The sequence below is a fragment of the Filobasidium floriforme genome, assembly GCF_021052385.1.
Source record: "Filobasidium floriforme strain CBS 6241 chromosome Unknown HD553scaffold_9, whole genome shotgun sequence".
NCBI lineage: Eukaryota > Fungi > Basidiomycota > Tremellomycetes > Filobasidiales > Filobasidiaceae > Filobasidium > Filobasidium floriforme.
In genome coordinates this window covers 273,477-301,234 of record NW_025763630.1, presented here as the reverse complement: position 1 = coordinate 301,234, position 27,758 = coordinate 273,477, and the positions used below count along the sequence as shown (strand labels likewise).

Below are 27,758 nucleotides of genomic sequence, written 5' to 3'. Positions count from 1 at the left end.
TACCTTGACTCTGGGTCAATTGAGCTGAATCATGTCTTTCCTGTCGCGGAGATCGTCTCCTGGGATAGCACGGTCTTCCTGGAGGAGGCAAAAATTCTTGGGAACTTTTTTCGTAGCTCTCGCGGTCATAGCGCCCTCTTCGCTTGGCAAGGAAACTATTGCAAGGTCTGTTGACAGCGATTCCTGTACGCTCGTGGTATTTCAAGCTGTCGGTTTCGGATCGAGCTTATACAGTGTTCCCGAGGATGGACACTGTACTGTGCGCCGAACTTTCTGTGCGCCGAACTTTCTGTGCCTTAGGTTCAAGGGCTTACGTTCCAGAATATCCAGTATCGACAAGCCGAGCTTGGCTAAGGCGGGATGATAACGAAACCGCATTTAAGACCGCGGTGTCAAAGTCTCTGTCCAGGCTCGCCTCAAAAAGCAAAGATACCTGCAGGAATCTCCGAAGACGATTAGAAACCCTGACATGCTTGCCCGATTCACCTGGGAGATTCACAGTAGTCTGATTGAACGCATTGCATTAGTTCGCGTTGGTAAAAGCGGTTGACAATACCATAGGCTGGTGTTTGAACGCTCATGTACTGGCGGCCTTGACATCTTTGGTGAGGATTTGTGTCTGCCTCCGTGTACGAGTCTCGAATGGCTCTTGTTGCACGATAATGCTTTACGAAGGTGGCGAGAGTACGATGTTGCCCAAGTGGTTGTGATGGCGAATGGAGCGAGTGTAACGGATTCAAGCCTTAGTATTTTCTTGAGGTACTTACGTCAAATGTGTGAGAAGCTCGAGAAAGCAAGGACGGTTAAGAAGAGAATGTCTCGGTGGTGGAGTCATCTTGCCAATGGGATATGCCTCGCTGCCGAGTCGTGCCAGCGTTTCAGATGTGGGACATCATGCTCGACCCATCGAAAAAGCCACGATTCGATCGAATCCGGATGCAAATAACGCCAATTTCGACGTAATTGCTTCCGGATCTTTGAGCTGGGACTTGACGGTGACGCGGGCAGATATGACATCAAGCTGCAAGCTAGAGAGAAAGAGATTTCAGCAAATCGACGTCAAGAAGTTGATCTTTACGGTGTTTGCACCTTGCATCTTGCGATTCTGCTCTAGGATCCTCCATAGATTGTCTTGAAGACTGATCCCCAGTATGGTCGGCCTGCAAGACGACGACCACGAGAACGACCGCGGTCAGACCTACAACGATATCGAGGCAGGACCTTCTTCCTCGACCGAAAGATCCAGCTCTCCTCGCGATGAACACGATTACACGGAGAATGCTTCTGCGGCTGATATCGCTCAGGCGATCGAGCAGCAGAGGATGGAGGGAGAAGAAGTGATCGGGCAGAATATGGAAGGTGGTGGGCCCGATTCTGGTGAGCATTTACAAGACTCGAGCGGGAAAGAGGCGATAGCTAATGGCTCTTTCACCATTCTCTCGGATGTCTTGTGTCTTCATTATAGGCTCGGCTGCCATCTGGTCCGGCGAGGCAGGGTTCTCGGTTCCCTCATCGATCACCTCGATGCACTTTATGAACCAAGCCCGTCGACCCAGTATGGCTAGTCTCCGTCGGTCTTCCTCACAGGTCCGTACGAGCTACAACGAGAGACGGTACAGCCGTGACGTCTCCCGTTCGAGGCGTAATTCTGGCAACTATTCGGAGTACGGAGATCATGGTCAGGGATACGACGACTATAACGGCAGGCCGAGAATCTTTAGGGACGATAGTCGGCGAAGTAGACGTTCGAACGCCCTGAGCGACGGGGATGGGGATTGGGAGGAAGGCCCATTGGACGCGGACGAGATCGCACCGCCCAGTCCTGGGTTGTTGCCCCGGATCGCTTCCGCCTTGGGATTCCACCAGAACAGGGATGACGATGCCGATGAAGAAGCAGGTGGAGCGAAGAGGAGGAGATCTTCGCGTGGCAGTCAATATGCTCGGTCGAGGAGGACATCTGGGTCGTCTTACCGAAGATCGATCTCGTCAGCCAGATCCCGCACTTCGATCGAGTCTGAGGAAAACTGGGGATATTCTTCCAACGAGAGGGATACTTACTCGGAAATTTCTGAACGGGACAGGGACGACGACGATCAGTCTTTCAGGTCTTCTCTGGCCGACGACACTTCGTTGCCTCCTCAATCCCGACCTTCTTCTCCGATCCCGTTGTTGCCCTCAGACGGCATATTTGGGGATCCATCAGCACCGAACGATACATCCTCCATCCAGCTGTTCACCGACGTGTCTTCCGCGTCCAAGCAGACCATCTCGCTGCCAGACGAAGACCTCTCAATCCGCTTCACCGGGTACGTGACGGCCAAGCTGAAAAGCGTCGTCTGGGTCGCAGGCTGCGTGGTCACCCTAGGCGGGCTAGGACTGGTCGGTCGTTGGGTCCCAGCGATCTGGGTCAAATGGTGTGGGAGAGAGACCGACTTTGAGACTTCGGGCAAGGATGGCTGGTTGGTCGTCGAGACGCCTTATGGGGACTTGCATATCATCCAGCAGGATGTCGTGCCTTATCCCTACCCCCTGTCGACCGTCTTTCCTCAAGCCTTGACGGGCGGCAAGACGGGGAACAACGCTCATAGCAGAGCGCCTACTGTGGCTTCGACGAATGGGTCGAGGGCGCCTTCGATCATGGCTGCGGCCGTGGCGAGGTCACACGTACCCACGACCGTGATGGGGGACGATTCTAACGGCAACAACTCCGCCTCGAATTCGATCTTGACCGGAGCGGGGGGTGCCAAAGACCTGATGACGGTCGACCTCGAACAAGGCCAAACCTCGTTCGAAGAGACCATGGGATACCTCAAGACGGCCGAATACAGGTACACCAAGTTCGCCCTACAGCCTGGGACAGGGAAATGGTGTTTGATCAGAGACTGGCGGGACCCTAAGTGGACCAGCGTCAAGGCGGTCGCTAGCGGTTTGGGCAAGGATGTCAGGGAGCAGAGGAGGATCTTGTTCGGAGACAATGTCATCGATATCGAAGGCAAGGGGGTCGTCGGGCTGCTCCTGGACGAGGTGAGTTCAAACCATTTCTAAACGAGACGAGGGCTTGTCGACGCTTGATTGATAAATCATTGTGCGTTGTCTATACAGGTCCTCCATCCATTCTACGTCTTCCAGATCGCTTCCATCGCTCTGTGGTCGATTGACGATTACTACTACTACGCGTTCGCGATCGCTTTGATCAGCGTGAGCAGTATCCTGTCGACCTTGATCGAGACCAAAAGGGTGAGCCGCTGGATCCAAGTACCTGTTCACGTGTCAGTGCTGATCCAGGGCCGATTTTGCAGACGATCGAGAGGATGAGGGAGATGTCAAGATTCAGCTGTGATGTGCGAGTGCTCGTTGATGGCGAATGTGAGTGTTCTAGTCGTGCTAGATGCTACCCCCTTACTAAAGATCACTATTCTGCGACAATCATGTCAGGGACCACCATGGACTCTGCTTCTCTCGTTCCCGGAGACGTCTTTGAAGCTTCGGACCCTAGCTTAACCGTGTTCCCCTGTGACGCCTTGTTACTCTCCGGAGACGCCATCGTCAACGAGTCCATGTTGACCGGGGAGTCTGTACCCGTTAGCAAAGTCCCGGTCAAGGACGATGTCATTCGATCCCTTGCCCGGGAGGAGAAGAAAGGCAGTACCGAGGTTGATGCCGAGATCGCCAAGCATTACCTGTTCAGTGGCACCAAGATCATACGAGTTCGACCCGGTGGTTCGATCATGGGACTTAGTGGGAAGAGTGACGCGCAGCGTGCTTTGGCCATGGTCACGAGAACTGGTGGGTTGTGACCGAATTCTGGTATTCTTGGCGAGGCTGATTTGGTATTTCCTTTGTAGGTTTCAACACGACCAAGGGCGCCCTTGTCCGATCGATGCTGTTCCCCAAAGTCAGTACAGAACCCTCTTCTTTGTTCGCACTTGCTGACTGCTGTCCCTCGATACGCAGCCTATGGGATTCAAGTTCTACCGCGACTCTATGCGTTTCATTGGTGTCCTTGCCATGATCGCTGGATTTGGTTTCGCTATCAGTGCGGTGCAGTTTGTCCGCATGGGAGTGAGTGCTACACTGCTCAATCGACCAATACTTACGACAGCGCTGACGATCATTCTGTATCAGATCGCCTGGTATACCATCCTGATCCGTGCACTCGACCTGATCACCATTGTTGTACCGCCCGCTCTGCCTGCCACACTCACGATCGGAACGACCTTTGCTATCGACCGACTTCGAAAACTGGGAGTATTCTGTATCTCACCGAATCGAGTCAATATCGGTGGCAAGGTCAACGTCTTTGCTTTCGACAAGACCGGTACCTTGACGGAAGATGGCTTGGACGTCCTCGGAGTGCGTACGGTTGACAAGTACAGCGAGCGTTTCAGCGAGCTCCATGGAGAAGTCGACGAGGTTCCCGACCGCGGTGGTCTCACTGGAAAAACGCCCTTGCTCTATGCTTTGGCCACCTGTCATTCCTTGAAGTTGATTGACGGCGAGATACTGGGTGACCCTCTAGACATCAAGATGTTCGAATGGACAGGTTGGACTTTGGATGAGGGCAGGAGCAAACCTGCCGCTGCCGCAAACGGCGATGCTCTTTCGAAGGAGGCCCGCGTCGTTGACAGGCCTCAGACATTGGTTCAAACTGTTGTCCGACCTCCTGGTGCCGAGAAATGGAAGCTTGAAGACGCCTTGAAGTCCGGGGGCAAGGTGAGCATCTTCAACAATAATCATCGGCAGTCACTTGCTGACCCTTTTAACATCTTTCAGCATGCTCATTTCTTGGAGCTTGGTGTCATCCGGACTTTCGACTTCGTATCAGCTTTGAGGCGAATGAGCGTGATCGTCAAGCGGTTGAAAGCCAACAGCATGGAGATCTACGTCAAAGGTGCTCCCGAGGTCATGCCTGACATCTGTGATCCAGAGACCTGTAAGCTTCCGGTCTCTACCTACAGCTTGCTCCAACCATACTGATTGCATCCTCGAGTAGTCCCTAGCGACTACGACGATATGCTTTCCTACTACACTCGAAACGGGTTCCGAGTCATTGCCATCGCTGGAAAGAGTGTTGAAGGTCTTACCTGGCTGAAGGCTCAACGTATGAAGAGGTGTGTACGAATCCAGGTTGATATTGATTCAAAATGCTGATAAGCTTTCCATCCTTGCAGAGAGCAAGCCGAGAGTGGTCTGCACTTCCTCGGATTTATCGTATTCGAGAACAAGCTCAAAGAGGCCACGACGCCGGCCATTCACGCCTTGCGCTCGGCCCACATCGCGTGTCGAATGGTGACGGGAGACAACGTCCGTACTGCCATCAGCGTTGCAAGAGAATGTGGACTGGTGTCGCATTCAGCAAGCGTCTATATCCCTACATTTGCTAGCGGTAAGCAAAGAATGTGTGCACGTGACTCAGATCGTCGCTGATCAGATATCCTCCCTGATGCGTTCAGGAGGTGGCCACAACCCCGATTCCGAAATCACGTGGACCAGTGTGGATGATGAAAAGCACAAACTCGACTCGTATTCCTTGAAGCCCATCGTACAGGAATACGCTCTTGGCTTCGACCCTGGCGAGACGGAGCAACCAGACTATCAACTTGCCCTTACTGGTGACGTCTTCCGGTGGATGCTCGAATTTGCACCGCTCGAGACCATGCAAAGAGTAAGGCCCCTGCTGAGTCGATGTCGCGATCAAGATTCTTACACTCGTCCCTGTCCGCAGATGCTGGTCAAGGGTGTCATCTTTGCGCGAATGTCCCCGGATGAGAAGGCGGAATTGGTTGAACGTCTGCAAGCGCTAGGTTACACTGTCGGGTTCTGTGGAGACGGAGCCAATGATTGCGGGGCTCTCAAGACCGCAGATATCGGTATCTCGCTCTCCGAGGCAGAGGCTTCCGTAGCTGCGCCGTTTACCAGTCATATCACGGACATTTCGTGTGTTATCGAGGTCATCAAGTGGGTTCCAGACGGTGCGGCAGAGACCGTATACTTGTGCTTATACCGAGTTTGTCATCTACAGGGAGGGCCGAGCTGCACTCGTTACTAGCTTCAGCTGCTTCAAATACATGTAAGGGAATCTTCTATTTCGTTCGAGACCAGGTGCACTTGGCTGACACAGCTTCGTGTTCACAGGGCCTTGTATTCCTTGATCCAGTTTACTACTGTTACACTCGTGAGTTGAAACGTGATAAGATATCCATCTGATAGCACATAGACTAACCTCAAGTCATCATCTAGCTGTACTCTTTCGCATCCAGTTTGGGTGACTTCCAGTAAGCTGGGCTGTTCATCCCGTCACTCTCGCTTCCACTTACCGTTCCGTACTCCAGATTCCTTTACATCGACCTGTTCATCATCATCCCCATTGCGGTTGCTAGTCAGTGCTTCCGTATGCCTCGCCGAATCGCACGAGCTGACGCCTCGATCCATTGTAGTGGGACGCACTCTGCCATACCCCAAGATCCACCCCAAGCGACCTACTGCCAGTCTGGTCTCCAAGAAGGTCTTGACTAGCATTATCGGTCAGACAATCATCAACTTCGCGGTTCAAGTTTTCGTCTTCATCTGGATCCGCAGGCAACCCTGGTGCATTCGATTCTTAAAAACACTCTTCAGAGACGTTCACTAATGCGAGACACCTCTCACAGGTATACTGAGCCTGACGTTGACGACGAAAAGCTTGAGACCTTCAACTACGAGAACACGGCATTGTTCCTCGTGTCGTGCTTCCAGTACATTCTGGTGGCAGTCGTGTTCAGCGTCGGTCCTCCTTACCGCAAGCCCATTTATTCGAATCGTAAGTTCATCGGTATTCCGTTGTTGCTCCTAGCGCATACTAACCATCGATGTGATCTCTGCAGTGTCGCTTGTCGGGTGTTTCGTGATCTTGACGGCTTTCAGCTCATGGGTGTTGTTGGCTCCCAGCAAGAGCGTGGCCCTGATTCTCGACATTATCGACCTGACATACCGATTCCGCTTCGAATTACTGGCGATCATCATCGTCAACATCGTCTGTTGTTTCGCATTCGAGCGTTATGCCGAAAGACCGCTAGCGAGACTGGTCGGTACTCTTAGGAAATGGGCACGCGGGAAGCGAGGCGGCAAACATAATCGAGGCCGAGTAGTCTCTGGCAAAGCTTATAAAGCGGTGGAGAGCAACTTGTAATATCGTAGATGGTCAAGCCTTGTGAGAGGTACACAATCCAAACGACGAAGTCTGTCTGTCTGTGGCTGGAAACTCAATATCAGTTGACGCAGAACAATTTCCTTGCATTTTGAGAGGAATATAACGATGCGCGCTAACGGAGGGAAGAAAAGGTATACAATCCGGCTGTTCATCTTACAATCCCATCAAGAGCCCTCTACTATCTCCCTCGACCCCACTCGGTCCCCATCCCGCGTTCCCGATCGTGATACTTTTCCCAGCGTCTCCTCTCCTTGGCCCGTTCCTCCTCAAAGTCGTAATCTTCGACTTTGCCGCGTTCTTCTCGACGGGTCGGTTTGCTACGAAGCGGTACGCGAGAATCAGCCCGAGGTCAGACTCGATTGAGTGGCAGCAGAAGGAGACAAATCCGAACTAACCTGTATCGATCCCGGTTCCTGGGCGGGGTCTTATCTGCAACATCTAGCGATCGGACCTCTTGTTTCCCGACCGGACTTTTGCTCCTAGACCGTCTCCTCTCTCGACCCGCATCCCTTCCCCTGTCCGCATCTCTGTACCTATCCCTGCTACTTGCCGGAGCTCGTCCACGGTTGTCTCTCTCCCTATCGTATCGCTCGTCGTAATCCCTCGGCCTTGACCTCGAGTCTCTCGACCTCGACCTCGATCGACGATCCCCATGACTGCCACGGTAAGGATCTCTCGACTCTCGCTCTGCTCGACGTTTCGCCTTTTCCTCCTGCTTGAACTCTTTCTTGGCTTCCTTTTCTATGCGCTTGGAGTCCTTCTTCTGGGCTTTCAGTCTGGATGTCATCCAGGATAAGGATAAAGTGAGAACCCACGTCCATCAGCAAGATTTCCTAATATCCGGTGATAGATTTGGGAATATCATGGACGCACTCTTTCTTCCTCCTCTTCTCCTCGGCTTCAAGCCTATCCAGCTCTATCTCCTTTTCCGTCTTTTCCACCTTGATCCCATTCGCCCCCGTTCCCTCTCCGTCTCCGTCCTCGCCATCTTTGATGGTAGGTCCATACCCAAGAGCGATACTCAGCGCGTTCTCCTCCAACTCTTTCTGACGCTTGATCTCTTCTCTGCGTTTACGGTCTTTTTCTCCTTCATCGGTGTCGGTCTTGTCACGGGCGTACCAGTGGATATCTTTGCGGTTCTGCCAGCGACCTGTCGGGGCGTTGATCGAGTGGCCTGTGGTGTGGCCAAGCGTGCAAGAGGGAAGAGGCGGGAAAAGAATAGGTATCAGCGGGAAGTCCTCGTACTGTGACTTGAACCAGACCGGCATACCTAAGTAGTTCTCCCTGCAAGTTTAGACACTCAACATCAGTATCCTATGATGAATAAGACGCTCGCCATTCCGACTGACCTATCCTTGTCCCCCTTGACATTGTCCCACTTGAACTCGGCCGCTCCTCCTCGAGTACCTACAAAAAACGCTGTTAGCCTCAACGCTCGGTCCCGGTCCGCGTCTGTGAGCAGCTAGAAGCTTACCTCCTCTGGACGGATGATAAAGGTCAGTCATAGTTGTCTGGGACTGTGTGAGCTAATAAGATATCGAATGGCAGTAGAATCGCTAGTGTAATGATCGAAATGAGATATCGACGTCGAGCAAGGGGAACCGCGATTAGCTTCCGGAATCATTTGCTTTCGGATGCTTTCCAGCTAGAGCTGGGCAGCGCTGAACTTGCATCTCGTCAATGACTCTCTATAAACCTGCTGTACCTAGCAAGACCTCTTCCCCAACCACCTTGAACACGTAGACTACCGCCCGGAAATGGAGGCCGTCAAAAAACAGCTGGAGGGTCGAATAGTAAGCCCCCACATACTCTTCTCCCCGGCGAAAGAGGTCGAGCTCAGATGGGGAATGTGCTGATGACGATTCCGCTTCTCCTTGCCTTTGTTCGTCGGTGCAGGACTATGAAGGTCAGAGACTTAGCGAACAGGTGGCTTATTTCTCTCTGGTCGTTTCTGGAGTGAGTCTGTTGGAACATTACTCTGCAATAGAGGGTGTATAAGGCTCGGCAGGCTGATCATCGGGGCTTTCGATCATTACATCTATCGCTCTGTCGCACAGGTTATCGCCTTCTTCGTCAGCTTCCTCGCCTCGTCTATCAAGTTCGGATTGATCGTCTTCGCCGCTGGATACGTTATTACGCTCTTGGTAAGCTCTCACACCTTGCTAGACACCCCGCTCACCGGAATATGTCAAGGCATCAAGGCCAAAGCTGATCCTCGCCGTTATGTCGTTCGTTTTTTGTCCGGTCAAACAGGCGGTCGTACCTCCCTGGCCGGTATACAGGAAGCATCCTATTGCATGGTTACCCGTCAGACGGTTGAAAGCGGATTGATCAAAATTATCGGATCAGATGCGAACAGCAGGAGCAGTCGTCTGAATATACCACATATCCGCTGCTTCGGCGCGATGAGGCTAATAGTCTAAAGAGAAAGATCACGACGTCTGTGCTTGTAGCAAGCATGTTGTATCATAGGTAATGAATGAAGATAGCATACCCAGACCATGACGGCCAGGATATTTGCGAGGAGAGGAATGACCCGAGAAGCGGATTGATCAGTAGCTCAATATAAATGCTAATGGCCGCAATGACGATCAGAAGACCTCATTAGTATCTATTCGTTGACTGATTACCCCTGATCACTAATAGCCCCTAGCCCCATAGCTTAGCCTCCCTGACGCGTCGCGAGAGGAGCGAGGTCGAGGTCGAGGATGCCGCGAGGTAGAGATTGAATCAACCTCGATGATCATCATCACCGTATCGTCAACAACTTCGATACTCTCTCTACCTTGCAATCTCTTATCACTTCATACCCGAACAGATCGCACTCGCAGCACTCCGTAGTCTTAGATTGAATACTCTCAGCCATTGGCTGGTCGCTATGGCTGCCTGAAGCACGGGTCGACACCCAAAGGACCCCTCCCGATATCGCCATGATGCTTTCCCGTTCGAACTCGACAATGTCATCCTCGACCAATACGTCTACCACCGCCGGACCTGGAGCTGGCCTTTCCCGACCTCGCAAGCGAGCAGATCATATCCCTTCCCTCACGCTTCCGGAGCTATCGCCCGTCCCGCTGAACGACCTGGAGGCAGTAGACAAGATGTTGATGAGGTGCGATGAGGCCGAATTGGAGGGGGTCGTCGATAGGGAACGCAGGAGGTGGGAAGCGATTCCAGAGGAGCTTTTCGCCAGGCCTGTTTCTTCCGGTCCGTCTAGTCCTGGGAGTGAGTAAAGTTCTGCGTACGATCACCAGACTCGAGTTCGGAGCGATCAACTGATTATCGTCGTTTTCTTCTCTTCGTAACAGAACGAAACCGGATTCGTAGTACAGCTTCCTTCCTCCATCTCGCCCATACCTCCGCTCGCTCTTTACAAGAGTACGATACCCTCTACGCCGACCACAGCGGTCCCGCTCGCAATCGACCTATCGACCATACCCGTTCCATCTCCCGCATCAATGTCGGCCCCAATATCGTGCGTCAAACAGATGATGCTTGGAGGTTGATAGCGAAGCACAAGCGTCTCCCCAATACCGACCAGGAGATGCATCACTGGATTATGGAGGACGATAGGCGTACTGCGAGGAAGAACAGGTCGAGAACGGCGCTGGGAGGTTATAAGCGGCATGACATTAGGGGGATCAAGAGGACCTTGACTGAGGGAGAGGGCTCGGGATTGAAGTTGAATTTGCCGGAAGGTCCGGCAGGCTTGTCGCTAGGAGGTTCAGGGATGGCTTCGTCGGCTTCGGCAACGTTCACGTTCTCGTCGACCTCGACGTCGACATCGACGGATACGGGATCAGGATCGGCCGGTGGTTCGGTCGCTGTAGCGAAGGAGATGCGCGATGAAGGAACATCGCGATACTTTACGTCGAACGAGGCGGGACCCTCTACATCCACTCCCAACGCAAAAGAAGCCCAAGAGATCGACCCGGATCGAACAGTCACCGCAGTCAAGCTCGTCACCGCGCCCGTTCCCGTCCCCGCTTCCTCTCAGTCGCAGCGATCAAGCGCCTCTCAGCGCAAGAGACCAAATAGTCAGACGAACCGCTTGGGATTCGTCGCCACGAAACCCTCGAGCCAGGAGATTGCCCAACCTCCGGTGAAGAACAAGAATTCCTGGAACAACGCGAGGGCCAGCCTGCTCGCGGAGAAGCGCAGAAGGCTGTCGGATCACCAGAAGGAAGAAGAGGCGAAGAGGGCGTCTGCGGAAGGGTCGGGGTCAGGATCAAACAAGCTTGACATGGCACGACCGAGCAGTAACGCTGGTACGGCTGCGAACACGATCCGGGCGGAGGAGCGTTCGGCTCGACCGACTTGGGCTGTCGTTAACAAGAGTCCGGCGAGTAGTGAGACCGAGGATGAATCTGATGACGAGGGTGGGGCGGGAATGGCGAGCATGGCGATAGTCAAGCAGAGGATGGGGAAGCCGAGGTTGTTGGAGGAGGCGTTTCGAAGGACGAAAGCGGTTGCGGTGCAGGAGATGGAGGTGGACGAGGTGAGTTGCTTGATCTGGATAGATTTATATTGAGTTTGGCACCGAGGCTGACGGGAAGCGTTGTGTCAAATTTCGATAGCTCGGATCGTCATCGTTACCGTCGGCGGCACCTCCGCCTCGTAAAGGTCAGGTCGCTGCCATGCAAGAGGAGTACGACGAGGTGAGTCTTCGATGTGGGTTTACGCTTTCGCAACTCAGTAATGAACAGCTTATCTCCTTGTAGCTCGCTTCTTCGCTGAATCTACCCTTGCCGTCAAACACCGTCGAGATCTCGTTCGAAGATATCCTGACTTCAACTCCTCGCAAGATCCAACCCGTGCGGCATCAATCCTCTCCCGCAAGCAAGAGCTTCCACCAAATGTCTCAAGAGGCCGAGCCCGAAGACGACACGGATGAGGATGTCGACATGGACCTTCAGAACATGCTCGACGCGCCCTCGGCTTATCGGCGACACCTCTTCAACCCTCCTGACTACAATACCCCGCCAGCATCGCAAACACAACTACGCTCGGATGGGAAAGGGATGTCTCGCGCGACTAGCTGGGCTACAAACGAGATGGGTAGTCCGAGGAGTTCTCAGAGGATGTCTACGCAGCGGGTGAATGTCATGGTCGGAAAAAAGGGGCAAGAGGCGGTGGACCTCTTGCTCGGGGATTTGCAGAATCAATTCTGATCGGCGGCGACGGTTGGATGTGAGGGTTCGTGGTGACGGAAGTTAGGAGTTTCTGGAACCGATCATCTTCGAAAGAGAAGCGCTGGCTTGATGACTCTTACGCAGCGAATGTGGATGTCTTTGACAAAATGTCTTTGTGGACTGCTGACGGCTATGTCGTCTAGTACCGCGCGATGCGCGATTTATACATATAATACTGAATGTCCATCGTCGTAAAACAGAATGTATCTAACACCCACAACAACACGCGTTCCCCGAAATCTATCTCGTGCTGCCTCACACCGCATCAGCCCTGCAATATGCGATCTCACCCTTGCGACGAACTCTATCGGTACTCCGTGACGACGACCCCACCCTTCTCCGCCTTCCCACTCCCGCTCCCGCTCTTTCCACTCCCGCCGCTCCCACTCCCCCCACCTTCCTCCTCGGCGATGACGACCGCACTGACATAATCCCCATCATGGCTCAAGCTTACGAACAACCTCGGCATCCGGATCTTCCTCTCGTGGCTATCACGCTCGAGGTCGTTACGCTGTCCATAACCGTACGTGTACCGCAAGTGGGGTTTGGAGTTTATGTAGTGGAGGTCGACGGATTTCCAGTTGAGGTTCGGAGTGAGGGGGGTGGAGGGGTCGGAAGTCCCTGGGGTTGGGGTTCTTGAGGCCGATGATGAGGAGGTTGTAGATGGTGATGAAGGGGTCCGGGTGGGGAGGACGTCGAATGGTTTGAGAGAAGAGTTGGAAGTGTAGGAAGATGAGGATGGTGATGCTGAAGAGGCAGATGAAGGTTGTGATGATGATGGTGATGATGGGGTGACGTAGAGCGGATAGAGGGCTTTGTAGGCCGCTTCCTTTGCTGCCCAACTGCATCGGTAATTGATTAGGTGCGAAAAGAAACGAGAGAGGAGCAAGAAATGATCGAGTCAGTACGCTCGATCATTATGCGAGGAGAACACCAAGATCGAGTGACCCAAAGGATGGCTAGAACCGGCGGGTATGCACTCACCGACTGGCCAGAAACCTGGTCACCGCGTCATTCTCGATATTCCTATTCAGGCCCTTCAACACCGTCCTGAAACTCGTCCTCTCCACGTTTTCCTTGTTCCCGTTCTTCTCGGCCTGCTGGGCTTCAGCCTTGTCTAGTTTCCCACGGATGAGAGCTTTGAACTCGGTCAGCTCTCGAGGGGAGAGGATGCGGCGTGCGAGCGTGGGTGCGCCTCGTTTTGCGATGAGAGCTTTGATGCGGGGGATGTGGAGGAGGTCTGTCCCGATACCGACGATCATGTTGTAGCGAGGATGTGTGTGTGCGTTGAGGTGAGGTGAGGTGGAAGTGCCGTTATGAAATTACCTCACATGCAGTGATGCAGAGGTATAGGGTTATCGGGGTTGGCGAGGTTCCTTTGCGCACATGCGCACATGCCGCATGCTGACGACAATATCGGGAATCTGCGTTGATGATATCGACGACGAAGAAGATGTCAGGCTCGTTACGTAAACCCATCGGTCGACCGGTCCGGCCATACCGGGGAGGAACATGCCAACCTCGGTCAAAGGAGGGTAACGTTCAGAATATCCCGTATCCAATCGCTCTGTTGCGATCCTGAACACGACTCTCCCCTTCCCTTTGAGATCGGATAACCCTACAAAGGGGAACGGTCAATCAATCAATAACAACTGTAGTGAATAGCAAGTGTCTTGACAGGGAAGGATATATAACAACAGCCAGAGAGGATCGACAATCTTATCCCTTTCTCCATCACCACCCACCGCCTCGCCGTCTGTCGACACAACAGTCACAGGGAATATATAGGATCGTGACCTTGTTCGACACGATTCCTGATCATTGACCAGTCCTGAAGACGCCTACAACTGTAACTATCAATCATCCACGATGGCAATGACTCAACGGACGACCTTGTCCGCTCTGCGACAGTCGATCCGTTCGACCTCGGGACCCAATCAACGATCTTGCATTTCGGCAAACGTCCGTAATCACTTGCAGCAAGGAACATCTCGTCGAGGATTCCATGCGTCATTTTCGACATCACAGAGGAATCTGGCCGAAGCCACGAAGAACTCTAGGTCTCGATGGACAAAAGTCGTCCTCGGCACCAGTGCCGTCCTCTCTGTAAGCAGCCTGCTCAAAACCTCATCCTCAACCCAACCCTATCGAATGTGACTAAACTTATACACCTCCTATTTTACGTTTCAATTCCTTTTTTTCACCTACCTTCAGTTGACCTACCTCGCCACCCTCTCCAGGACCCCAATCTCTCTCGAAGCGCATGCGGACCATACTTTCCCGCCCGAACATAGCTTGCAGGAACAACCTTCCGGTCAAAAGTTGATCAGCGCGGACGAGGTCGAGAAGCATTGTACGAGCGAGGATTGTTGGGTCATCGTCGGGGGAGAGGTTTATGATGTTACCGGTGAGTCACGGTTGCTTATTGGGAATCATTGGGAGGGGAGTGCGGTGGCCAGGCAAGGTTGAGATGATGGTAGCTGTGTTGGAGAGGAGGCTGCTGACGCAGTATTATTCCCCATGGGACGAATTTAGACTTCTTGGACAAGCATCCGGGTGGCGCAGGTGTCATCTTGAACAAGGCCGGGCAGGATGCGACGTAAGCAACGATTCGGTCTCACCTCTCCCGATTTCGATATGAAGAGCTCAATCATGTGAATCTCAAACCTGCAGTCAGATCTTCACCTCACTTCATCCTCCCGGTACCCTCTCCCTCCTCCCTCCTACAGCTTATCTTGGACCCGTAGACCCGACGACCATCAAGCAATCCGGACCTGCCGAATTGGACGAAGACGAGATCCGCGTCAAAAAGGCTAGGGAGGAGATGCCGCCCATAGACTCGATCTTGTTGCTGCAGGACATGGAAGATCTCGCGGAAAAGGTCATGAGCAAGACTGGGTGGGGGTATTATAGGAGTGCCTCGGATACGGAAGATTGTGAGTCTTGAGCAGAGGTCTTGGCCTCAGGTATACTTGGGGCGATAAAGGCTGATTTGGTGGAGATGGTGCAGCTTATCATAATAATGAGGAGTCGTGGAAGAGGTATTACTTCCGACCTCGAGTGTGAGTCATCGCTCTGCTAGATCCTCAGGTCTTCCTCGATTTGTCCGACTGACGCTATAAACTGCGCCCCTCATCAGACTCCGGGACGCCAGAGAGAAAGACCCATCATCGACCATGCTCGGTCACCATGTGAGCTTGCCTATCTATATCGCACCGGCCGCGATGGCCAAGCTTGGTCACCCATTGGGTGAGGTGAACCTGACAAGAGGCGCCGGAGAGTGTGGGATTGTACAAGGGGTGAGTCGATCATTGACGAGCGGAGTCTTGTGGGTAGTTTCGGAGCTGATTCGAGCTGCTTCCGCTGGCTAGATCTCGAGCAATGCCAGTTGTAGTCTAGAGGAAATGGTCGAGGCGAGGAAAGACGGCCAGAGCTTGATCTTCCAGGTAGGTTAATCCCCCCTTTCCTCGCCGTGCCTTTTCAATTGCCGACAGCGCCTAACGCTTGCGATCAATCTCTCGACATAGATCTACTTGAACAAGGACCGCGAAGCTTCGGAAAAACTGTTGAAAAAGGTCACCGACCTCGGTTGCACCGGGATCATGTTCACTGTAGACGCTGCGGCTGCATCCAAACGGACACTCGATCAACGTACCAAAGCGTCGGTCAACCCACCTCCATCTGCGCCCAAGAACAACAAGGAGGCAGGAGGCGAAAAGCCTAAAAAGGCAGTGGGCGTGGCCCAAGCGATCTCGACGTATCAGGACGACAATCTCGTCTGGGACGATATCAAGTTTATCAGGAAACATACGAAGTTGCCCATACTGGTAAAGGGGATTCAGTGTTTGGAGGACGCCGAGATCGCCGCCGAATATGGGGTCGAGGGGATCATCTTGGTGAGTCCGGCCCGAATGGGCTTTGCGTTTCGGTTGAGATTCGCAGGCTGAGTGTGAGCTTCGCACGTATAGTCTAATCACGGAGCCAGGCAATTGAACTTGTAAGCAGATTCGCCGAAGCTATCCTTCCGGCTATAAGCTGATACGACTTGTCGCTTCAGCGCTCCTGCTTCAATCGACGTGTTATACGAGATCCGTCAGAGACGCCCGGAATTGTTCGACAAGATGGAAATCTACGTTGATGGAGGTGTCAAGTCTGGGACGGATGTTGTGAGTCTTGCAAAAAGTTGCCCGAGAATTTGCAGCGTTCTGATCTCGTTTTGCACCTTGTTCAGGTCAAGGCGCTTGCGCTTGGTGCCAAGGGGGTCGGTTTGGGACGATCGTTTTTGTACGCCAACGCGTGTTACGGAGAAGAAGGCGTGCAGAAGATCTACGAGAGTGAGTCCGATCGCTTGTCAAGCACGCTCTGTGCTCTTCAGTCCCTCGAATGGCTAATGTTGTGGCAATGATAGTTCTTCATTGGGAGGTTTGCGCGGCGATGGCCATGTTGGGAGCGCACAAGATTTCGGATCTCAAGCCCGAGATGGTGGAGAGAGCTTGGTGGCTCGCCGGACAACAGGGATCGAAGTGAACCTCCTGTACGACTGGGTAGAGGGTCGAATCATCTCCAGGGTTGTATAGATAGACGGCGATGGACCATTACGATGTGCGAACAGATTCGGGTTTCAGGTTTCAAGCAACACAAATGATCGACCAAGTGCTGTGGGTGGGCGACGCGTATCTTGATACGCGTGAACGCGTAATCTAGCTTTGAGCACGCGAATTTGGGTCGTCGGACCCCCTTGAATGCACCCTTGAATGCACCCTTGAATGCACAGGTTGTTCTACTATTAGTACTATGGTACTATGGTACTATGGCTCCAACCGCCAGCTCTCAAACCAACCTTCATCACCGATACAGTTCGCCTTGATAACAGGGATCGAGCGAGTTAGATCCACTATAGGAGGCTGTTATGGAAATCGAGGCAACGCCTTAGCCAGGTTGATAGCCGAGACCGCTCGACATCGTTGCAAGGATGCCGGCTACACCTCTTCGTCGACCCGACCTGATCGGGATGATGGCGGCTACACCTGTGCATCAACGCCTTATGGAGCAGAGCGCATTGGAAGATCTGTTGAAAGCTGGAACCGAAATCCAAGTTGGCGAGGATGATTCACCGGAAAAGATGGCCGAGCATGTCGATCAGTTTCACCCGCTCTTCAAGACGCTCGTCAGCGAGTGTATCGTGGGGCTGGTCGATAACGCCGGGACGATCTCGAACGAAGCTTCATTGGTACACGTTGCGCCTATTCTGGAAGAGCTCGTCAAGAGGGCGAGACAGATACCACGTTTGCTAAACTCTGTACCCCGGGAGCTGGAAGGACCTGAAGGAGCTCGTATGAAAATACCGTTATACCGTTGGCTGGTGCCGAGGCTGCTCCATGCCGCTAGCGGTCTCGCCTTGCACAAAAAGGGACAAGAAGCGGGACAGCGGCTGCTTGATACCGTTACGGAGATGATAAAGATGTTGGGATCGTATATGGAGGAACAGCATGTGGAGGGTATCGTCTTCGCCGGCGAGCTGTTGAGAGGTCTTAGTGAGAGCTGTGTCGGTAAGCCCTGCCATGTAATGCTTTGTCCGTTGGGATTCTGATATTCATTTCATGTATGTGCTCATGTGCCTAGAACTTGCTAACGAGGATTTGCGAGTTGGAAGCCCGTTTACTATCAGGACAAGCACCAAGCCGTCGAGCTCCAGCTTCATCGCAAGTCAATGCCAGCTGGACGACAACATTGCGAGCTCGGATCGGCATCCGCTCTACCCCTTTCGGACACCGAAGCCTCTACGCAGGATGACGCTATTGATGAGTATGGTCCACGTCGTAGTACAGGCGTTTGACCAACCGAACCCATCGATCACGGCCTGGAGAGGCTACTGCACGGACACGCTTCTCTGGACGATGAGCGCTATGGTCAACATGTCGGAAACGCTCAGGGCGCGATCGGTCATGTGCGGTCTCCCAGACGCCTCGGAAAACGTCACACCCGAGACCAGCTTGGTCGTAGTCAGGCAACAATTGATGCTGTTCCAGGACATGCTCGCGGTCTTGGCGCGACCATCCGTATTTCCATATCACATGAGTGAACGTGCGGCTTTGGTCCTCATTCAAGCGGTAGAAGATCGTTTGCGAAAGACTACGCCCGATACCGAGATGGATTCAGAGGAAGGGACGACCGAACTTTCAAGTGCTTTAGACAAGGTACTTTACGGGTTTCTGAGGATTATCAAGAATCAGCGGGCAGGAAGGGCAGGTGGAAGTGTCTGGTCGAAGTTGTTGAACACCGTCGAGACGCAGCTGGGAGTGCAAGACGGGACGGGCGAGAATGTGAGTGTTTCCTTGGCTCGACTGAAAACAATCCCCTGATAGACCTCCTTGATCTCCAGGAGCTTTTCCTGCTTAGTATTTCTGCATTATTGGATCCACCTGGTGCCTCGGTCATGCAATTAGCCTGCAGTATCCCTGCCGACCGTCTGGCGACGATAAGGATCTATCTCAGTAATCGGACGGATCGATCATTCCCCACAGAGCTTCGTATCATTGACGAGCTGGTCAAACGACAAGCTCTTGTCTCCGGCCCACGCGGTCGAGGAACGAAACGTAAGGCGGATGGCCGACAGGAAGCGACTCAGGCGAATCCTGGCGCGGGAAACATCGACAAGCGGGTGCAGGCCGCTGGCAAACGTCAACGCGATGTCGGAATCGGTGGTGCAGTTCTAGCGGATGCCTTCCAGACGTTTGATCTTGCCGACTCGGTCGGCGAAAACAGCCAGGGGATTCCTGTCTTCCTCAACAAGACTTGGAATCCTCTACTGGAAATCTTTCGCTGCGCTTCAGGTCTCAACAACTACGATGGCTTGCCCGAGCCGCTGGTCGACCTTCATGACGAGGATATCGAGGCCATGATCAAAGATGGAGCAGTACTCGAAAAACGGGCAAACGCAGCGTTCAGCGTCATTGCAGGACCGTGAGTTTACATCGAGAAGCACAGCAGAATTTCTAGACTACTGAAGACCGTCGACAATTGCAGTGGTGCAACCGTCCTAGACGAAATCGAACTTCGCCACAATTGGTTCAAGGCGTTGCCACTGTTATTTTGTCACATGGTTGGGTGTCAAGGATGTAATGGAGTCGGCGTCGGGAAGCCTCAACCCTCGAGCGAAACTCGCTCTTTACCAAAGCTTTCACAGGAGTCTCTGGTCTCCTGGATGCGGCTCGCAAAATACCTTGAGCGCGAGCCTGAAGAAACATATGACGCTTCACTTCGATCGCTCCTCATCTCGCTTCGCAATCTGTTTCGACATGCTGCTGGGCGCGGACTGCCCGATTTCGAGCCCCGACGCAACAGCGTAATGCAAGATCTCTTGCGGACCGCCTACAAGAACCCGGATCGCAAGATCCGTATTCTTGCCGCGTGAGTTGACAATGCTTATTTTCTTATTACGACCAAAACACCTGTCTGAACTCCGCTCACATCTAACGGTGAATAGTCAAGCAACCGTCGCCCTGGTGCACGTGCTTGGCACAAGAGGGCTCGTGGGATGCGCTCGTCTAGGCGATCTGCTAACGGGAATGCGGGAAAACCTTGCGCTTCATCAGCCACTTCCCGTGCAAGAAACGACCCTGTGCATGGTTGCAGAGCTTGCTAAGTGAGCTACCGCCTTACAATCGCGAATGGAGACTATTTGCTCATCTGATTACTATAGATTTACCGAATCGAACCTCTTTGCGGAACTCATCACATACCTGTTCGAGGCTTTGGGCAGACCCAATATCGCGCTTAGGGGGCTAGCACATACTCAGGTTCGTTGGTGCTTCCATTGAACGGAAGGCGGTACTGACCCTTATTTATCGCCTAGTAGTTGACTCAAGTCTCCCGCTACAAGGGCAAAACTCCATACTTGATGCTATCGCCTTTCTTTAGTCATCTCAGTCCGGTACTGATCGCTGGAAAGCTAGATCTGCTGAACGAGGCCACACAGTTTCTGGGCGTCTCCCGAACTTCCTTCGTCGAGACTACCTTGCACTATACGGTCCCGCACGCCGTGATCTGTCGCAATCGACCGGTCTTGCAGAACATAGCTGGACTTGTCAATAGGCCTCTGGGACTCCTGCTCGTTGAGCATCCCATGCTCATGCCGCACATTCTCAAAGCGATCTTCACCCAAAAACAGGACAGGCTAGTCCCAGAAACCTCTTCATGGCTCATGGACGTATTGCAAGTCCTCAAGCATAGCGATGCGCCTATAGCGATCGGGAATCTACTCTCAACCCATCTAACGAATCTTCTCGTCGAGGTGATCATCGATTTGGGAGACGAGATCAAAAAACCGGACGCAGAGATAGCCCTCAAGCGGATTTATATGGCTGCGAACCAGCAGAATTCGGGCGAATTCGGGAACGGCTTTGCGAATTGGTTGAAGGCGAACATGCTTGGTATCATTACTGGAATCAGCGACACGATGCACGACGTGAGAGGGCGAAAGTCCGCCATCGAGAAGGCAAAGATCGTTCGCAGTCTCGGAAGCCTCATCGAGCACGTAGGGATATCCATGTCGGGCTTCTCCTCCCAGGTAAGTTTTATCGGATGTCAGTACTAGCGTGCGATTCGCACTGACGCTACAACAATCCAGATCATGGCGATTTTACAAAGCATGCTTCCCATTGCAGAGCTACGGTGGGACGTATTGAACGTCTGGAATACTTTCGTGACCGTCCTGCGTTTCCACGATATCGGGCCTCACATCGGGACGACCGCAGCTGCCTTTGTCGCTACCTGGACAGAAATGAACAAGGATGAACAGTCTCGCGCAACGAGTATCCTGGAATATTTGCTCGTCGACAACAGCGACGAGCTCAAGTCCCATTTCCAGGATGTCGTGTCTCTGGATTCGATACCGGAACTCTCCAAAGCAGCCAAGCGCGTTGCCGATCTCAGAGCAAAATGGAGCTTCAAGGAACGCATCACCGCTATCCTGCGACGATGTGATAGCGAGAACACAGCGCTAGCGAAGCATTCGGTCTTTGAAATGAGAGAGGTCCTCCTTGCAAATCAGAGCGAGCTCGCGTCTCTTGCTCGAGGCGATTCATTCGATCCCCTGTTGGGGTTGGTCTATCGCACCTTGTTAGAGGTTGCAGGTCGAGACGCCGAGCATGCCGACGATGTTAGAATCGGTAGTTTCGAATGCATAGGCATCATCGGCGCGCTGGATCCAGACAGGTTTTCGCTACCCTCAAGAGATCGGACTTTCATGATGCTTACCAACTTCCGGGACAAGGAAGAGGTCAAGGACTTTGCACTACACCTAGTGGAAATAGTCTTGGTCGGCGCGTTTCGCACTGCCAATGACGCGAAGCAGCAGATCCAGCTCGCTTACGCGATTCAACAGCTCTTTCAATTCTGTGAATTCACCTCGCGCCTGTTGCACCAGTCAGGATCGGCGTCCATTTCCACCAAAGTACGGCAACGTTGGCATGACTTCACGAGAAACAAACAGACACTTGAGACTGTCTCGCCCTTGCTGGAAGGCCGCTATAGGGTCGAAAGGATACCTATCACGCACCACGAATACCCGATATACCCTTCGTCCACCACTTATCGGGAATGGCTCCGTTCCTGGACGACAGATCTCATAAGTGTCGTTCTTGAGCATGAAGAGAAGGATACGCCCTATGACGAACATCGTCAAGCGCTCGTCTATGCCAAGGAAATCTTCGGTAGTTTCCGAGGGGTTGTGCGAACTGGCCAGGACGTGGCCGTAGCCCATTACTTGCTACCGCACTTGGTTCTCTACGTGATCAACATCGGTAACGATAGTGTCCGCGCAAACATTGTCAAGGAGATCAACGCAGTTCTGCATGACCAAGTGAACATAGTTGGATCGATGGACTCTGACAGACGGACCTTGAGTGCTCAGGTAAGTTGTCATACATTGCGTATAGGGAGCCGTATCTAATCAGCGTATCGCATCACAGGCAATATTCGATTTACTGGATCACTTAAGTCGATGGTTACAAGAACAACGAGTACGCCTGCAACAAGAACAGCGCTTGAGCTCGAAGAAGGATGGCAACAATGCTCGAACAGACAAGACCAAGCTGCTCATCGTCTCGCAAATCAAGAATGTCGATGGTGTGATCCAAGAGATCGATCCCGAGTTGACGGCGCAAGCGGCGCTACAGAGCAAGGCTTATGCACGTTCCTTGAAGAGCTTCGAACAGCGCATATCCCACTTGAAGACTGTCAACAAGCGACAGGACGCGGACTTGCAGTCATATTACGAGTACCTTCACCGGATATATGCGGACCTTGACGAACCCGATGGTATGGAAGGCGTTACTGCGCGGGTCTTCGCGCCGTCACTTGAACATCAGATTAGAGAGCATGAGAGTGTCGGAAGGTGGACGTCGGCCCAGAGTTGTTGGGAGGTCAAGCTTCAGCAATCGCCCGACGACGTCGCGCTTCATATCGGCTTGTTGCGTTGCTTGAGAAGTCTTGGTCACTATGGTAAGCACATGTGAAAATCATGCTATCGAGTCGAGACTGATTCAGGCACGCGAAAATCTTTGACAGATACTCTAAGAACCCACATTGCAGGGGTACTCACACGCCATCCAGAATGGGAGCGGGAGCTCGCGAATTTCCAGATCGAAGCGGCTTGGGTCGTCGGTGATTGGCACTCTGTCCGTGATATCGCGAGCGGAGGGGCTTCTGGCTCCGAGATCAGTATGGCTAGAGTGTTGTTGGGCATTCACGACCGCAATTACGAGGGCTTGGGAGAGATCATGCGCCAAACCCGGAAAGAACTTGGCGCTGCCGTTACAGCTAGTAGTCGGCAGTATGCGCGCGCATACCCTGCTATCTTGCAGTTGCATATGCTACATGAAGTGGGCATGGTCTGCGATGCTGGTCTCGAAATCGCCAAAACATACAACATGCGGACGACTACTCAGAATATGGATCAAATGGTTCAGCATCGGATCAATCAGCTTAGAAGTAATCTGGCGAACAGACTTGACATCACTTTGCCGTCGTTCAGGATCCGAGAATCGATTCTATCTATTCGTAGGACCGCTTATGCTGAAAGTCCATCGAACAACGCTCTGATGAAAGCAGAGGTTGGAGCAGCCTGGATAGCAAGCGCGAAGATCGCAAGAAAGGCCGGTCACGAGCAGACTGCCTACAGCGCCACACTACAAGCAGATCTGGCCGCCGCGCCAAACGTATTCTTTCAGCAGACCAAGATCCTGAAAGCGACTGGGCATCCTCTGAAGGCGTTAAATGAGCTAGAAAACGGGATCGCAACCCTGAAGAGACAGCAAGTATTGGGCAGTCGCTCGGCGCCGATAGCCATCGACGGCCACCAACCAGAGACGAATGGGCAACGGTTAGACCTCGACATTGCAAAGGTAAGTGAAGCGATCCCATGGAGCGTGCCGGCTGGCTCCTCACCTTGATTCTCCCTGTGAAGGCTCTTATCTTGAGTGCCAGATGGTCGCATGAAACCGGACGATACGACCCCAATGCGATCATACAGCGCTTCCAGGATGCCAAGGTTCTAGCGCATAAGTGGGTCGACCGACCTGAAGGTTCGATGAGAACGCGGGCACATATTCACACTGCACCCGGCGTGAAATAGGGAGGAGAGTCCTTACTATCGCCTTGGACATTACTATGACAACCTCGAAGGCGTCGCAGATCAGTGAGCCGGCCCGGACGTGATGTTTTGAGCGAAATGATATTGACTACAGGGAAATCCTATACTCTGCACTCAGGCTTAAAGCTCAAACCTATACTGTTGAAAACTACTGCAGAGCACTACGGAATGGGACAAAGCACATTTATCAAATGTTGCCGCGCTTGTTGACGATCTGGTTGGATCTAGGCGAGCGTGTAGCAGAAGAAGACAGCAAGGACAAGGAGAGCAAGAAGCGCCGAAGCAGGTAAGCGTTATCAGCGACATCTTGGGAGAGGCGTTGAATTTGTTCAATTCGTTCAATTCAGTGCTGTCAGCAGCGATTCTGAGAGCCTCAAGGCGCTCTCCCATATGAACATCGCTGTAGAAAAGGCCCGTAAAGTGATACCTCGTTACCAGGTCTGTCCTGCCCATCTCTCAAGCTGTCATGTTATATTGCGCTGATGGTAATACGTGGCTCGTCGACAGTGGTTGACAGCATATCCCCAAATCGTATCTCGTATAGGACATCCCCAACAGGACGTGAAGGACATCCTATTAAAGCTCATGACGAATGTCATCTGCGAGTTTCCTCATCAGGCTACTTGGCTGATGGTCGGAATCTATCACTCGACGGGAGCTTCAAGCGAACGGGCCAAGAGGTGTCATGGCGTTTTTTCACAAGCAAAGGTTCGTAGTGTACCGATATCGACCGTAATCGATCGCTGATCTCTTTTGTCGGATAGGCGGCGTTTGGTCCAAATACGCCGGGAGCCAGGGTTATCGACGATGCGGTGTCGTTCTCGAAAAACATGTTGAGACTATCCGTTGACCCCGGTGCTGAAAACCCAACCGGGAAGGAAAAACGTGGCAAGACGAACTCACTCAATCTCAGTGTTGCGCTTCAATTCCCGTGGTTGCAGCAAGCTTTCCCGACTGCCATGATGGTTCCTACGCAAGATGCGTTGACATGCAGTCTGCCGACATCGTCTGACAGTCTCAAATCGAATAACCCTTTCCCTCAGGGCTATACCACCATTACCAGTAAGTAAAAGCGCGGTACGTAGAGAGGTCAATCAATTGACGACATCTACCTGCAGAGCTTCGCGATCAGATCGATGTCATGCCATCTCTGCAGAGACCCAAGAAAATCATCTTTGTTGGCGAGAACGGCAAGGACTACCCGTTCCTGGTCAAGCCTCACGATGATTTGAGGAAAGACGCACGTCTGATGGACTTCAACTCTATGATCAACAAGCTGTTGAAGAGCCGAAGCGAGACCCGAAAGCGAAACATGTGTAAGAGAAGCCCTTGGTTTATGCTTTCTTGAAGCCCTGCTCATGTTGAGGTTGCCAGATATCCGGACATATGCTGTCATGCCGTTGAACGAGGAATGTGGTATGCTCGAATGGGTTTCCAATACCATTCCACTACGTAATATCCTTATCAAGGCATACGAGCGCCGTGACGTCAAGACCTATGTGAGTGGATTGTCTCTGAACCCAGCTTCCTTCACCCTGCTGAAACCGTTCCCGACAGTCCACCGAAATCTACAATCTGCTAGACATCGCCCGTGGCCAGGGACCCCAAGAATCCGCAAAAGTCTTCCGAGACTCGGTCATGCCGAAATTCACCCCCTGCGTTTTCCACGAATGGTTCTTTCAAACTTGGCCAGAACCGACAGCTTGGTTTGCCGCACGGCTGGCTTATGCTCGCACGCTAGCCGTTATGAGTATGGTCGGCTTTGTTCTAGGGTGAGTGCCAGCGAAATTTTACGTACCCGGCATGAGCTCTAAAGTGACCCCTGAACAGATTGGGAGACCGGCACGGCGAGAACATTCTGTTCGATTCGACTACCGGGGACACATTGCACGTCGATTTCAACTGCCTATTCGAGAAGGTTGGTTGATCATTCGACATCCTGTCATGAACATCGCTCATGCATCGCTTCACTTGACCCAGGGCCGAACGTTTGATGTATCGGAGAAGGTCCCGTTTAGACTGACTCCAAATCTCGTAGATGCACTCGGTGCGACCGGGGTCGACGGTGTCTTCAGACGAGCATGCGAAATCACAATCGAACTTTTGAGGGAGAACAAGGACAGCTTGACCAGCGTACTGGAGGCTTTCATTCATGATCCCTTGGTGGAATGGCAGGATCAGAAGAGGCGAGAGGTTAGTCTACGGACGATTTGGGAAGCGCCTGCCATGAGCGGGAACTGACCACCTAAACGAGCAGGAGCGACGAAATCGAACCAAGAGCGCGGATGTGCGGGTCTTTGCAGAGAAAGCGATGGGTCCCATTCGATCGAAATTGCAGGGCAGAATGGGCGATGAACCAAGTTCGAAAAAGGACGTCCCCGCGATGAGCGCCGTCAATCAGGTCGAGAAACTCATCAAGGAGGCTGTGAGCCCCGCCAATTTGGTGCGTTTCCACAGACTGTCGCCCGGTGTGACAGCAAGGAGAAACTGACAACCGCCTTCCTACTGCTTAGGGCGGAATGTATGTTGGATGGGCTGCATGGCTATAATGCGGATACGAAACCTCACGATCTTACGAAACCAACGATCATTGCTACTCACGACAAACTGTATCAAACAAGGACATCTCTCTATTATCTAGCATAGCATTCGAGCCGTCAGTTCGGGGGTATCATTCCAAGCGGTCAGTATCCAGGTCACATTGTAGCATGTCGAGGAAGCCCCCGAAGTCCGAAGTGAAGGAGGCTATCATCTCCATTCCGTTGTGTCGAATATCGATGAATGTCATTCGGAAGAATGTTCGCGAATCGCGATATTATAACTTGCACGAGAATGGACCTGTCCGAAGAGGGTGTTTCCCCTGAGTGCTAACACCTCTATATTGGCTTCTATCGCTATTCTTCGTCGCCAAAACTCAACAGCCCTTTCTTGTCCTTCTCCTTCTTCTTCTCCTTCTTGCTCTGCTTGGCAGACTTAGGCGCTTGATTTATCGTAGCTGGGTCGGGCACGAGCTTGCGCTTATTGCTCGTCGTAGATGCCTTCGTCGAGGTGCCGAAGGTATTGGTCGGTTTCGTCACTGGATTTAGCGGGGCCGACGCAGGGGTGGACGTGGATGAATCTGCTTTGGCCTCTTTTTTCAGTTCGTTCCAGGCTTGTCCGTCTGTAGACCCGAGGTAAATAAAGATATCAGATAACCGTTGTTTAAGGATACCGGCAGTCACGACATACCGATTGCCAGATCTTTCGCCTTGTCTCGCTCTTGTCGGTATTGCTCTGCCGTCAGATGCTTCCCCTCGTTGACGACTACGATCTGCGGTCCATCATCGTCCTGTCCTCCTCCGAATCGTTTATCCCACTCGTCCTCATCATCATCGCTCGCCTTGCCCTTGCCCTTTGGACTTCTCCGTCTAGCTCGTCCGAATTCATCCTTTTCACCTCCCTCCTCGTTATCGCTACCGCCAGCCCATTGGCCGTCTCTAGGACGTTCGGGTATGGGATCCCGACCTTCCCTCACTCTAACGGGGGACTCGCTCCGACCGTCTCGCGGCCGTGAGCCTGAACCCGAGCCGTCGACCTGCTTCTTCAACGCCTGGAGAAAGGCTGGAACATGGGCTTTGTAGGTTAGACCGTTCCGGAACTGATTGTTATTGGGTCCACCACCGTTCTTGGGCATCTTGTATACTTCGAGGGGTATTATGTGTCAACTTGAGGTGGATGAGGTAGG

The 27,758-nt window shown here is 52.7% G+C and overlaps 8 protein-coding genes across 8 annotated transcripts; 5 read left to right on the top strand and 3 right to left on the bottom strand.

The window, feature by feature from the left end:
• The first annotated feature begins 1,072 nt into the window (after positions 1-1,072).
• HD553DRAFT_223886 (putative cation transporting ATPase) lies at positions 1,073-7,526 on the top strand. Its single transcript, XM_046177255.1, has 20 exons — positions 1,073-1,377; positions 1,466-3,024; positions 3,103-3,237; positions 3,300-3,366; positions 3,436-3,786; positions 3,846-3,895; positions 3,955-4,062; positions 4,126-4,713; positions 4,774-4,933; positions 4,994-5,111; positions 5,172-5,386; positions 5,454-5,665; positions 5,726-5,958; positions 6,023-6,070; positions 6,136-6,175; positions 6,241-6,275; positions 6,333-6,379; positions 6,438-6,588; positions 6,651-6,799; positions 6,864-7,526. Exons 1-20 carry the CDS (start codon positions 1,152-1,154, stop codon positions 7,166-7,168), a joined length of 4,797 nt encoding a protein of 1,598 aa, XP_046037085.1. The 5' UTR covers positions 1,073-1,151; the 3' UTR covers positions 7,169-7,526.
• On the bottom strand, positions 7,223-8,907 carry HD553DRAFT_223921 (kinase phosphorylation protein-domain-containing protein). The gene is made up of 6 exons (XM_046177256.1): positions 8,664-8,907; positions 8,539-8,596; positions 8,460-8,473; positions 8,063-8,363; positions 7,585-7,965; positions 7,223-7,506 (listed from the first exon to the last, which is right to left on the bottom strand). The coding sequence occupies exons 1-6, from the start codon at positions 8,692-8,694 to the stop codon at positions 7,368-7,370; spliced, it is 924 nt and encodes a 307-aa protein (XP_046037084.1). The 5' UTR covers positions 8,695-8,907; the 3' UTR covers positions 7,223-7,367.
• HD553DRAFT_310126 (microsomal signal peptidase subunit) lies at positions 8,891-9,715 on the top strand. Its single transcript, XM_046179803.1, has 4 exons — positions 8,891-8,982; positions 9,086-9,145; positions 9,247-9,333; positions 9,443-9,715. Exons 1-4 carry the CDS (start codon positions 8,947-8,949, stop codon positions 9,518-9,520), a joined length of 261 nt encoding a protein of 86 aa, XP_046037083.1. The 5' UTR covers positions 8,891-8,946; the 3' UTR covers positions 9,521-9,715.
• A 235-nt stretch (positions 9,716-9,950) lies between these two features.
• HD553DRAFT_223868 (uncharacterized protein) lies at positions 9,951-12,523 on the top strand. Its single transcript, XM_046177254.1, has 4 exons — positions 9,951-10,414; positions 10,498-11,687; positions 11,767-11,847; positions 11,911-12,523. Exons 1-4 carry the CDS (start codon positions 10,120-10,122, stop codon positions 12,358-12,360), a joined length of 2,016 nt encoding a protein of 671 aa, XP_046037082.1. The 5' UTR covers positions 9,951-10,119; the 3' UTR covers positions 12,361-12,523.
• Positions 12,523-13,735, bottom strand: HD553DRAFT_223862 (uncharacterized protein). Its single transcript, XM_046177253.1, has 2 exons — positions 13,366-13,735; positions 12,523-13,223 (listed from the first exon to the last, which is right to left on the bottom strand). The coding sequence occupies exons 1-2, from the start codon at positions 13,641-13,643 to the stop codon at positions 12,686-12,688; spliced, it is 816 nt and encodes a 271-aa protein (XP_046037081.1). The 5' UTR covers positions 13,644-13,735; the 3' UTR covers positions 12,523-12,685.
• A 515-nt stretch (positions 13,736-14,250) lies between these two features.
• HD553DRAFT_328618 (putative cytochrome b2, mitochondrial precursor (L-lactate ferricytochrome C oxidoreductase)) lies at positions 14,251-16,908 on the top strand (the record flags this gene model as incomplete). Its single annotated transcript, XM_046181883.1, has 12 exons — positions 14,251-14,487; positions 14,683-14,788; positions 14,917-14,980; positions 15,055-15,317; positions 15,392-15,443; positions 15,521-15,680; positions 15,753-15,827; positions 15,909-16,277; positions 16,350-16,378; positions 16,439-16,547; positions 16,613-16,715; positions 16,790-16,908. 12 exons carry the CDS (start codon positions 14,251-14,253, stop codon positions 16,906-16,908), a joined length of 1,686 nt encoding a protein of 561 aa, XP_046037080.1.
• A 445-nt stretch (positions 16,909-17,353) lies between these two features.
• On the top strand, positions 17,354-27,075 carry HD553DRAFT_370222 (uncharacterized protein; the record flags this gene model as incomplete). Its single annotated transcript, XM_046184165.1, has 23 exons — positions 17,354-17,930; positions 18,004-18,704; positions 18,764-19,344; positions 19,408-19,791; positions 19,868-20,026; positions 20,084-20,180; positions 20,240-20,950; positions 21,011-22,294; positions 22,353-22,884; positions 22,951-23,786; positions 23,849-23,946; positions 24,017-24,079; positions 24,153-24,320; positions 24,394-24,472; positions 24,542-24,742; positions 24,799-25,096; positions 25,153-25,350; positions 25,409-25,533; positions 25,592-25,806; positions 25,865-25,952; positions 26,015-26,227; positions 26,292-26,477; positions 26,548-27,075. The coding sequence occupies 23 exons, from the start codon at positions 17,354-17,356 to the stop codon at positions 26,581-26,583; spliced, it is 7,830 nt and encodes a 2,609-aa protein (XP_046037079.1). The 3' UTR covers positions 26,584-27,075.
• On the bottom strand, positions 26,929-27,707 carry HD553DRAFT_271257 (uncharacterized protein; the record flags this gene model as incomplete). Its single annotated transcript, XM_046177705.1, has 2 exons — positions 26,929-27,194; positions 27,263-27,707. The coding sequence occupies 2 exons, from the start codon at positions 27,705-27,707 to the stop codon at positions 26,929-26,931; spliced, it is 711 nt and encodes a 236-aa protein (XP_046037078.1).
• Positions 27,708-27,758: the final 51 nt, after the last annotated feature.

Excerpts from the sequence above, each read along its gene's own strand:
- HD553DRAFT_223921 (XM_046177256.1), bottom strand. The coding sequence starts at position 8,694 with ATGACTGACCTTTATCATCCGTCCAGAGGAG. Across the intron at positions 7,966-8,062 it reads GAGAAGAGGAGGAAGAAAGA|ACTGAAAGCCCAGAAGAAGG; the intron begins GTGCGTCCATGA and ends GATGACATCCAG. Across the intron at positions 7,507-7,584 it reads AGGAACCGGGATCGATACAG|CAAACCGACCCGTCGAGAAG; the intron begins GTTAGTTCGGAT and ends ACCGCTTCGTAG.
- HD553DRAFT_223868 (XM_046177254.1), top strand. The coding sequence starts at position 10,120 with ATGATGCTTTCCCGTTCGAACTCGACAATGTCATCCTCGACCAATACG. Across the intron at positions 10,415-10,497 it reads CGGTCCGTCTAGTCCTGGGA|AACGAAACCGGATTCGTAGT; the intron begins GTGAGTAAAGTT and ends TCTTCGTAACAG. Across the intron at positions 11,848-11,910 it reads TGCAAGAGGAGTACGACGAG|CTCGCTTCTTCGCTGAATCT; the intron begins GTGAGTCTTCGA and ends ATCTCCTTGTAG.
- HD553DRAFT_223886 (XM_046177255.1), top strand. The coding sequence starts at position 1,152 with ATGGTCGGCCTGCAAGACGACGACCACGAGAACGACCGCGGTCAGACC. Across the intron at positions 3,787-3,845 it reads GGCCATGGTCACGAGAACTG|GTTTCAACACGACCAAGGGC; the intron begins GTGGGTTGTGAC and ends TTTCCTTTGTAG. Across the intron at positions 6,176-6,240 it reads AGTTTACTACTGTTACACTC|CTGTACTCTTTCGCATCCAG; the intron begins GTGAGTTGAAAC and ends GTCATCATCTAG.
- HD553DRAFT_310126 (XM_046179803.1), top strand. The coding sequence starts at position 8,947 with ATGGAGGCCGTCAAAAAACAGCTGGAGGGTCGAATA. Across the intron at positions 9,146-9,246 it reads TCTCTCTGGTCGTTTCTGGA|GTTATCGCCTTCTTCGTCAG; the intron begins GTGAGTCTGTTG and ends TCTGTCGCACAG. Across the intron at positions 9,334-9,442 it reads GATACGTTATTACGCTCTTG|GCGGTCGTACCTCCCTGGCC; the intron begins GTAAGCTCTCAC and ends CCGGTCAAACAG.
- HD553DRAFT_223862 (XM_046177253.1), bottom strand. The coding sequence starts at position 13,643 with ATGATCGTCGGTATCGGGACAGACCTCCTCCACATCCCCCGCATCAAA. Across the intron at positions 13,224-13,365 it reads ACCAGGTTTCTGGCCAGTCG|TTGGGCAGCAAAGGAAGCGG; the intron begins GTGAGTGCATAC and ends TTACCGATGCAG.